The sequence below is a fragment of the Hemitrygon akajei genome, chromosome 3, assembly GCF_048418815.1.
Source record: "Hemitrygon akajei chromosome 3, sHemAka1.3, whole genome shotgun sequence".
NCBI classification, from domain to species: domain Eukaryota; kingdom Metazoa; phylum Chordata; class Chondrichthyes; order Myliobatiformes; family Dasyatidae; genus Hemitrygon; species Hemitrygon akajei.
The window spans coordinates 33,016,671-33,028,068 of record NC_133126.1 but is presented as its reverse complement, the minus strand read 5'-3'; the positions used below and the strand labels follow the sequence as shown (position 1 = coordinate 33,028,068).

The following is an 11,398-nucleotide window of genomic DNA, read 5'->3' as shown; positions in this document are numbered from 1 at the left end:
TCAAGTTGTCAGACAGCTGGCATCAATCTTGGAACAGAGGCAAACCACCGTGAACGTTCTCCCACAAACATCGGCAGGAAATATCCACATGACACGATTTCTACCAGCAAGCCAACCTCCAGAGCACCAAGTAACATCAAAGGATATAAGCATTCTGCATGTTGCTCGGGATTGGAAAATGGATGTGGAATGGAGAAAAAGCTTGTGTTTCCCCCAGACATTGCGGCTACAACATTCTGGCCAGACATAGTCCTGTGGTCCACAACAGCCAAGCTGGCATATGTTGTGGAATTGATAGTACCATGGGAAGATGGCGTTGAAGAAGCTTATGAGAGGAAAAAGACCAAGTACTCTGAACTGGCAACTGAAGCTGCTCAGAATGGCTGGAAGATCAAAATTTTCCCTGTAGAAGTGGGATGCAGGGGATTCGTTGCTACATCTATGACCAGTCTATTGAAGAAGGTGGGGGTGAGGGGTGTCTCCCTCCAACAAGCAATCAAGTCCTTGTCAAACGCAGCAGAGGAAAGCAGCAATTGGATTTGGATTAAAAGGAAAGACACCAACTGGGCTGGAAGATGAAGACAGGAGGGTACGGAACTTAGAGGGGTGTATCTGGGACGCCAGGTAGCACCGTTGAGCCCTCTAGAGATGCCGTGGGCTTATCAATGAAACGTCAAAGAAGGAAGGTGCCCACCTGATGACCCCGATGACGTAGCTACCCTCCTCATCACCACTCCAAGCCACTGCCAACATCGAGAGTGCCAACTTTATCATTGGGATTGAAACATCAAGTCCTAGTAGCTCTACTAATTATAGTATGGTAGTACTATTAGCAGTGTTTTAATTTGCTCCTTATTTCATTTAAATACATAATTTGTTACACACACAAAATGCTGGTGGAACGCAGCAGGCCAGGCAGCATCTATAGGAAGAAGCACTGTCAACGTTTCAGGTCGAGACCCTTTGTCAGGACTAACTGAAAGAAAAGATAGTAAGAGATTTGAAAGTAGGAAGGGGAGGGGGAAATCTGAAATAATAGGAGATGACAGGAGGGGGTGGGGTGAAGCTAAGAGCTGGAAAGGTGATTGGCAAAAGGGATACAGAGCTGGAGAAGGGAAAGGATCATGGGACGGGAGGCCTTGGGAGAAAAAAGTGGGGAGGGGAGCACCAGAAGGAGATGAAGAACAGGCAAAGAGTGATGGGCAGAGAGAAAAAAAGGGGGGGGGGAATAAATAAATCAGGGCTGGGGAAAGAAGGGGAGGAGGGGCATTAACAGGAGTTAGAGAAATCAATGTTCATGCCATCAGGTTGGAGGCTACCCAGATGGAATATAAGGTGTTGTTCCTCCAACCTGAGTGTGGCTTCATCTTGACAGTAGAGGAGGCCATGGATAGACATATCAGAATGGGAATGGGACGTAGAATTAAAATGTGTGGCCACTGGGAGATCCTGCTTTCTCTGGCGGACAGAGCATAGGTGTTCAGCGAAACGGTCTCCCAGTCTGCGTCGGGTCTCACCAATATATAAAAGGCCACACCGGGAGCACCAGACGCAGTATACCACACCAGCTGACTCACAGGTGAAGTGTCGCCTCACCTGGAAGGACGGTCCGGTCTGGGGCCCTGAATGGTGGTGAGGGAGGAAGTGTAAGGGCAGGTGTAGCACTTGTTCGGCTTACAAGGATAAGTGCCAGGAGGGAGATCGGTGGGAATGAATGGACAAGAGAGTCGCATAGGGAGCGATCCCTGCGGAAAGCAGAAAGGGGGGGAGGGAAAGATGTGCTTGGTAGTGGGATCCCATTGGAGGTGACGGAAGTTACAGAGAATTATATGTTGGACCCGGAGGCTGGTGGGGTGGTAGGTGAGGACAAGACAGTCCTTCCAGGTGAGGCGACACTTCATCTGTGAGTCGGCTGGTGTGGTATACTGCGTCTGGTGCGGCCTTTTATATATGTGAGACCCGACGCAGACTGGGAGACCATTTCGCTGAACACCCACGCTCTGTCTGCCAGAGAAAGCAGGATCTCCCAGTGGCCACACATTTTAATTCCACATCCCAGTCCCATTCTGATATGTCTATCCATGGCCTCCTCTACTGTCAAGATGAAGCCACACTCAGGTTGGAGGAACAACACCTTATATTCCTTCTGGATAGCCTCCAACCTGATGGCATGAAGATTGATTTCTCTAAATTCTGTTAATGCCCCTCCTCCCCTTCCCTTATTTATTTATTCCCCCCCCCCTCTTTTTCCCTCTCTGCCCATCAGTCTTTGCCTGTTTTCCATCTCCCTCTGGTGCTTTCCTCCCCCTTTCTTTCTCCCTAGGCCTCCCGTCCCATTACCCCCCCCCTTCTCCAGCTCTGTATCCCTTTTGCCAATCACCTTTCCAGCTCTCAGCTTCACCCCACCCTCTCCTGTCTTCTCCTATCATTTTGGATTTCCCCCTCCCCCTCCTACTTTCAAATCTCTTACTATCTTTTCTTACAGTTAGTCCTGACGAAGGTTCGCGGCCTGAAACATCGACAGTGCTTCTCCCTATAGATGCTGCCTGACCTGCTGGATTCCACCAGCATTGTGTGTGTGTTGCTTGAATTTCCAGCATCTGCAGATTTCCTCGTGTTTACATAATTTGTTACTCAGTTTGTCTTCTTTTATTCATTTTTAAACTATTTCCATCAAACTTTGGCTAATCAGGGTAGCCACTACATTGGGCCAAAATGTACTGGTCCTGATGAGACCCAATTAACGTACTGAAGAAAAGGGGGTGTTGTAAACCAAGCAGCAAAACAACCAGTTTTATCCAGAGGAGTCACTAGGAACATTGGAGAAACATAAAGAGTGGCCTGGATTCAATAGGTCTATGCTGTACCAACACTTTATTTGTATGTTAAGCTCAAAGAAAACTAGCAATTTCACACTAGCAGTGGACAATTATAGTTTTAAGTAGGTCTTTTATATTGCTCATGTACTCTATATCAAGTGGCCTTCATGTTCAAACACTGTCACCTTATTATTATTATTGGATAATATGCTGCATTTGCCTCAAGTCCCCAAATGATAAAAAGAGAGAAATTCCACATTCATCAGTGGATGCATTGCAAGAGCTTTGCTTGTAAAATCTGTAATCATTGGTGGGGCTCTTCTTTTAGTCAGACTGAAGTGAATTGTTAGAGGAGACTTGGGTAGGGGTGGAAGGGTGACTTATGTTAGAAACCGAACTAAAATGTAAAGGCTTCTTTTTGACAGATCATTAAACTTTAAGGTCTTTTACTTAAGTTAAAATAAACAACATGGCTTCCACAAATAGTCAAGGTGACACCATATTCTAAACTTTTTGTCAAAATTTAAGGCGAGCATTTGAAACTGTCAGAAACCATTATTTAAGCAATACTAATAATTATTAGAAGATTGGTGTCATAATAAGGAATTATTTTGTTTATAAACAAAAATTTAAAATGAACTAATTATACCATTACCAGCAACACCCTTGGAGAAGCTGAACAATACTTAAAATACCAACTCAAATATAGTATAAATTATCGTCAGTTTTGAGATAAAGAACTTGTGTGCTATATAAATCGTCTACTTCAGGAAGTTTCCAACCACAAGTGTTACATATTTTCTCATAAGACATAGTTTATAAGAACTCACCACCATCAACCACAGCATCCCTCCCCTCCTCTTCAACCCCAGTTTTTAAACTACATGAAACTACAAGCTTAACTTCTGTTTCAAGTTTAATGTGAAACAGTGTCCTGGAACGCAGATTTAAAGACCTTCTGAACAGTTCCACATCAAATCTTCAAAACAGTTACAAAACAGAATAAATAAAATGTCAATTAGACATAAGAAATTGTCATTAAACTGAAAAATGAATTGAGTCACATAAATTTTGAATTTTACTCATTAAATGTGTTACGCCCGTGGCCCCCCTCCTTTTTGAGAATGGCAGGATCGCTATTGATTCGAGTCAGGAGACCCAGGAAATGAGAGAAAGACATGCAGAATCCACAAAGAGTTTGGAATGTGTCCTGGCCTCCGAAAGGCGGAACCATTGATAACGGCTATTGTCTCTTGGAGACGGACTTGTGTATTGAATCCTGTACGATGCATCGAAGCCCCCAGGCAATGAACCGGGGGGGGGGGGGGGGGGGGGTTGGTGGAGGGATTGCATCATCCCACCCTGATTGACATCTGAGACCCTGTGAGTCAGGATAAAAGAGGGTCTGAGGAACAGCCCCTTCAGACGCACCAGAAGAAATGCTAGAACTCCTGTAACAGCGTAACAGCGAAAGCCAGTGGAACCAGCCCACGTGCGTCCTTTTCCATTTGCCTCGGAATTGGTGGGTCTTGCCACAGAAGCACGGCTTTAGCTAACCTCGAAGGGGAAATCAGTCCCCCAACGACTCTCGAAGGATTGACATCATAAAAGGAATGGGCAAGTTAAACTTCCGTCTTTCTCTCCAACCAAAAAGGCTGCAGCCTACAGCTTGACTGAACTAAAGTGACTTTTATATTTCCATCGGACAATACATTATCCCCTAGACAACAATAGAGCTATTTCTTATTATTATTATACCCGCGCTTTTAGATTTAGTATTGACGAAGTATATTATCTGTATGTTTGCATTGATATTATTTTGTGTATGTTTATCAATAAATACTGTTAAAAATAGTACCATCAGACTTCAACGGACCTCTCTATCTTTGCTGGTAAGTGACCCAGTTACGGGGTATGTAACAAATGTTATAAAAAGTTGCTACCAGATCAGCAAGACTACTATATCAAATTTTATACAATGCGCACTAAGGAAAGAAATTTACATTTAAGTTCCATACAATAGCTTTCGGTGTGTAATTTCACAAAATTATTGCTCAATGCATTCTGTTTCATGTAAATTGGATTTCTTAATGACATCAGTTCTTTACCATTGACAGTATATGAGAAAGTAAAGCCAAGAGCAACAACACTTTGTTTACATGGCTCTTTTACGTTAGTTTCATTTCTAATTCTCTAGCGAGGAAAAGAAAGAGTGAGACACTTGGAAATTGCTAAAACATGTTGCATAGCAAACTTTATACACCATAAGGTTAATATAAACCATAACAAACCTTATGGTCTTATACAAACCAACTGAACTAATCTGTATTCCAATACTAGACTTTAAAATCATCCCACCAAGATGAATGGCGCACGGGGTACAAAAAGCTTCTGGTATTTGTGTGGTGATTTAGGCGATCCTTAATATGACTGATGCCGGTTTAATATAAGTGACTTGGATATTAACATCTTATGTTTAATGCAATGCCACTGAATTGAAAATACTCTTTAAAATCAGCCATTTTGACAAAACAGGAAAGTTAACCTCAGTTTTAGGAATATAATTTATAGAATGTTTGATTCATTACTGTACAATTATGCAACACTGTAATTATACACTGCAGGATTTTAGAAATACTGCCAGAAAAAGATATGAAAAATATGCAAGTACATTTTCCTTACAGAGCATCCTAAATGTGTAGCATTGTTGTTCTATATTTGATAAAGAAGATAACACCAGCAATTCATTGATAAGATCTGTATTTTAAAACTCTGCAGTCATACATGAACTTCTGATTACAGCCTATTTACAATATGTGATCCAAAAGCGGACCTAAGGGCATTCACACAGTAATCTGTCATGAAATACAGTAACTTTTATGTTGGTATCAAAAACCACATATACGACCAATGTGCACAATAAGCAATACTTCGATTGCTTAAACATGGGAGGTTACTGACTAATAACAGACTACAGTGTGTCATCACATTCACCATTTATTACTTTTTGAAAGCACTGTGGAGCCCACTTAAGAATCTAAATTTGTTTCTCAACTTATAAAAGTTGAATAAGTTTCTTTCAAGCCCCAGTCATCCCTGAAGTCTCTTATTTCTGCTCTCAAGATTTTTTTTGCTTTTGAGCATCACACACAAAACAAGTAAATAAAGAGCAGATAAGTAAAACACCCACATTAAATCTCTGGTTACTTTATGCACTGTTTAAAAGTGCTGTTCTGAAGTACAACATGTACGGTACAGTAACCAGTACTAATTGAGTGCAAATATTTTGCATCAAAATTTGAAACAATGAGTAATTAATAAACAGCATATATTGCTTGATGAGGCAGTAACTCCTTGGGCCCACCCAGTTTTTTCCAAAAGCTTAAAGAAATCATATTAACATGGCCATCAGATTTAACAGGGCAGCTTATTCTGAAGAGCAAGACTGAGCAAAACCTGTGAAACTCAATGCTCTTTTTTATTTGTAAAGTCTGAGGTGGGTTTCCTTTGTAGGTTGAGAACAGTGCAAGACGATGCGCATGTCAGATCTGCAGTAAAATTTTTAAAAATTACAAAAAAAGTTTTATTTTTTAAAAAAATCAAAGTTTTATACCCTACTCTTTCCCACACCTGGTGGGATTTTAAAAAAAGCCGTTACATCAACAGAGTGGTGTGACACATGGAGCAATATAACACTGGTAGTGTAACATTCCAACTGGATCAACACAGTGCTTATTATGCCATAAGACATTATGGCTCAATTCCCTACTGCTTCATTAGATTTTTTTTTAAAAGGTTAAGATGCATATGGTATTGATGACCCACTCCCCCCTTATTAAATTAGTCAGGTACACAATCCCAACAACACAAGTGTCGTGCCACACAACACTGAATATAACTGAAACATGGAAACTCATACACACAATGAATAATGCACCAAAATATGCACTGGTTATGAATTAGGGAAGTGTGTTCACTTCCATACAGGAATCTTCAAATTAAAGCTAGTTGTATGAATTAATGATGCTCGATGCAAGTGTGAAATACAGCAGGTTAAAGAGGATATGTAGTCTATAATTCCAATGAACAATATATACCCAGCTTAAAATTTGGTTCTTTACTGTCTACATTTTGTTTATTCAGTTCCATATCCAAACAAAATGATTCTGTATCTTTAATAGATACTTTAATATTCAGTATACTGTATCTCCTGGCAGTGCATTTTAATACACTTCTAGGTAAAAAAATAATGAACAGCATCTTGATGCACATGGACGTTAACCTTTACACAGCTTAGTGTACTGTGCCTAGAGGTATTTTAACACCGTAAGAGGTTTAAAACCAACAAGTTAAAAAGAAAACTTCCACAAACTTCTCTGTAACTATAAATTAAATTGCAGCAAAGTCACAGGGACAAGCAGAACACAATCTTCAGTCTAAAAAAATATTTTCTTGCGGTCTGCCACCAATAAGTAGGGAAACATATTTGGGGATTTTGAAATAGCAAGTATCTGTGCTAATGCAAAAGGATGTTTTTTTTTCTTTTTTTGGAAAAAGTTAAACAATGACTACATTTACATAAGAACTCTCAGACATCAATCTACTGTACAAGTTTTGTATTGGTTCCCCTCCTTTTGCCATACTATTTAAACATGAGAAAAGTTATATACAGTACTGTTACAGAACTGTCATTCATAATGAAACAGATGTGAAATCTACTGTAAAGTAGCACAATACAAAAGACCATTGATCCATCTCTTACTACATAAATGTATACCATGGAATATTGGTACCATGCTTCTTTAAGATGAAATCCCTTTTTGCACACCTTTCTTTATTTCAAGAGCACCCAATTTTTTCCAAAGTTCTTCTCGCTCCTTTTCCTTTTTCTTTTCTCTGAAAAACATATTAAATCAGGACTATATATTTATAATCTCAAGTTGCAAGTGGATATTTTCTCATAATGTACTTCATCAGAAAAAAATAGATCATAATTTTCAGTCAATGCCTTTGAGAACCCCCATTCGAGTCTTTATACAGAATTGCTAAACTCCTAGCCTCATCGACTCTAGCAGTCAACAATGAATAAAAGCTTTGCTTACACAGCAAATATCCTTTATGTGGTTAACTGCAGAGTGATACCAGTGTCATCCAGGAGAAGTGGAAAATAGATAGCTCCATCCCTTGAAAGCTCATGGTAACAGTGGTAGAAACTCACAAATGCAAGGAAAAAAATGAACTAAACATCTTTTAGACCAGTACTTCTATATATAGAAGTGTACATTCACAATTATTCTTAATGTTCAAGGTAAGGAACATAGTTGGGTGGCAACTGCAAACTGTAAACTACAATGCTTTCTAATATCTGTTATTTCACCACATGGCTAGAATATACTAGATACCCTTAAAATGATCTTTAGTGTCTGTGATTCCCTCCCACCCACTGATTCACTTAGTTATGATTTTTTGAGTAAATCCACACCATTAAGGTCTCAAATCCACAGCTACATATTTTAGTACTTCAGTTAGGACTTTTTTAAAAAATCTACACTTAACATAATTCATCTACTGCAATAAAATCTTACTTTTGCCGATCTGACTTGTAGGTTGCCGTCAGCTCATCAAACAAGGGGCCATTCATTTCCATAAAAGCCTTCAATACATTGTAGACTAAAGCTACAATTGCCCTGAAGAATGCAAAAACATGCACTGATCAATGAGAAGTGTGTACAGAGTAAATTAAGATAAATTCAATGACCATCATTGAAAGAATATGAATAAATCCCAACAGTAGATTAGCAGAATACACTATGATAAGTCATTTGTGCAGATTTTCAAACAGAAATCAAGCATAAATATAAAAGACACAAAGTTTGGAGCATAGAGCTTCAAGCAGCTCCATCAGCTGATTTTCCACTGCCATCTTGTCATCATTTCCATATCCTTAATGTTATTTCTTTCCAAATATCTACTGTAGTGTGTTTTCAAAATAAAGATCAACAGTACAATAAAGCAGCTTCAGGAATGGAAAACTCAATGATTCTGAGCCCATCCAATGAAGGAATTGCTTTCATGTTGGCATCAGAGTGTGTGGTGACGCTTCTGGGTTGCCTCCAGCACATCAAACCACACATTTCACTGCATGTTTCGACGTACATGTGATAGATAAATCTAAATCTCAGGTTCTGATGTCACCACCCACTGGCTCATGACTCCTTCCAGCTTCTATCTTGTCAAACTTCCAAGGAATATCATATTTATAGATAAACTCATGTTCTTCTAAATTCAAAAATATCTGGGTTGGCAGACAGGCTTTCTGGGAGCGACTGTCAGTCACTAACCTGAAGCATTTTCTCTCTCTATAAACACTTCCAAAAGCAAAGTGTAGATGCTAGAAATCCAAAATGAAACAAAATGTTAAAGGTACTTGGGTTTGGAAGTGTTCTTGTTCTACTCTCTCTATCAAAACAATTATTTTTGTGAACTGCTGTGCACCAGGAAACAGATGGAGCTCAGAAATGTACAGAATACCCCGGATGATCATCTCACCAAGCCAGTCGGACTTTGTGCTCTTGATACTTTTGTTATTAAAGATTAATAACCAAAGGTTTGCTACACAAATTGTTATACCTACACATTTAAGATTCATCAAAATACCAATCCATTTTCTAGTCTTCCACAATACTTAGAAGTACAGTAGATTCCAGTTAATTAGGCCAGCTGCTTATTTACAACTCTTATGGAACAAAAACTGTAGAGAAAATAGCCAGGATTCACTTTGGCTAATTGGTCGGTGAATCTGACATCAGTTTTGGGAAAGGTATCGGAAGGTATTCTAAGGGACTGAATATACAACTATTTGGATAGTCATGGACTGATTAAGGATAGTCAGCGTGGCTTCTTGCCTGGTAGGTCATACTGTATCTAACTAATCTTATAAATATTTTCGAGGAAGCTAATAGGAAAGTGGATGAAGGCACGGCTGTATTGTCCACACAGGCTTTAGTAAGGCATTTGACAAGGTCCCGTATGTGAGTATGGTCAAGAAGGTTCAGTCGGTCAGCATTCAAGATGAGGTAATAAATTGGACTGGACACTGGCTTTGTGGGAGAAGCCAGAGAGTGATAGCAGATGGTTGTCTCTCTAACTGGAGACCTAATGGAGTGCCGAAGAGATTGGTGCTGGGTTGGTTGCTGTTTGTCAACTATTATCAATGATCTGGATGATAATGTGGTTAACTTAATCAGCAAATTTGAGAATGACACCAAGACTGGGGGTGTAGAGGAAGGCAATCATGGTTTGGAGAGGGATCTGCATCAGCTGGAAAAATGCCAGAAGGAATTTAATGCAGACAAGGGCAATGTTTTGCACTTTGGTAGGACCAACCAGGTTAGGTCTTACACAGTGAACGGTAGGGCACTGAGGAGTGTGGTAGAACAAAGGAACCTGGAAATACATGTCCATAATTCGTTGAAGTGCTATCACAGACAGATAGGGTCAAAAAGAAAGCTTTTTGGCACATTGGCCTTCATAAATCAATGTATTGAGTTCAGGAGATGGGATGTTATGTTGAAGTTGTAGAAGACATTGTTGAGGCCTAATTTGGAGTATTGTGTGCAGTTTAGGTCACCTACCTCCACGAAAGATGTAAACAAAGTTGAAAGAGTACAGAGAAAATTTACAAGGATGTTGCTGGGTCTAGAGGATCTGAGTTATAGGGAAAGATTGAATAGGTTAGGACGGTATTCTTTAGAATGTAAAAGATTGAGAGAAGATTTGATAAAGGTATACAAGATTATGAAGGTATAGATATGGTAAATACAAGCAGGGTAAACGCAAGCTTCTTCCCCAGTGAGGCTGGGTGGGACTACAACTAGAGGTCATGGATTAAGAGTGAAAGGTGAAAAGTTTATGGGGACCATGAGGGGAAACTTCTTCACTCCGAGGGTCGTGAGCGTGTGGAATGAGCTGCCAGCACAAGTGGTGCATGAGAACTTGATTTCAACATTAGAGAGAAGTTTGGATAGGTACATGGATGTTAGGGGTATGAAGGGCAATGGTCCTGGTGCAGGTCGATGGAAGTAGGCAGTTTAAATGGTTTTGGCATGGACTAGATGGACCAAAGGGTCTGTTTCTGTGCTATACTTCTCTATGACTCTAATTGGGCCAAAATGTATCCTAATTAACTGGAGTCCAATGTAATTATATTTATTTTCCAACCAAAGTGGATAGCTTAATACTTGTCCATGTTATATTCATTCTGTCAAGTTTATTGGTCATTCATACCTTTATGTCTTTCTGTATGCTGTCTTAATTTCCACTTTGAACTGTGAGCAAACTTCTATTCATTATACTGGATTTCCTCCAAAGTCACTTACAACCAAATAACAACTCAAGAAATGACCTGCTAGTTACTACTTACCAACCAGAAAAACTACCTTCCTTGTACAATATATTATGCAAAATACTTCAATAAAAAACTTTGCTCCCAAACCCTTGAGATATGACAATAATCACAGATAATTGTGATATGACCGTGACCCTGTTAAATGTATACACCTTAATACTATGCTATATTA

At 39.6% G+C, this 11,398-nt stretch overlaps 1 protein-coding gene across 1 annotated transcript in view; it reads right to left on the bottom strand.

The window, feature by feature from the left end:
• Positions 1 to 5,562: 5,562 nt before the first annotated feature.
• Positions 5,563 to 11,398, bottom strand: part of ppp2r5eb (protein phosphatase 2, regulatory subunit B', epsilon isoform b) — a 116,191-nt gene continuing 110,355 nt past the window's right edge. The window contains exons 12-13 of the mRNA XM_073039504.1: positions 8,405 to 8,506; positions 5,563 to 7,715 (exon numbers count right to left, since the gene is read on the bottom strand). Of these exons, the coding sequence (XP_072895605.1) occupies positions 7,622 to 7,715; positions 8,405 to 8,506 (196 nt within the window). The 3' untranslated portion in view covers positions 5,563 to 7,621. The remainder of the gene's footprint in view (positions 7,716 to 8,404; positions 8,507 to 11,398) is intronic.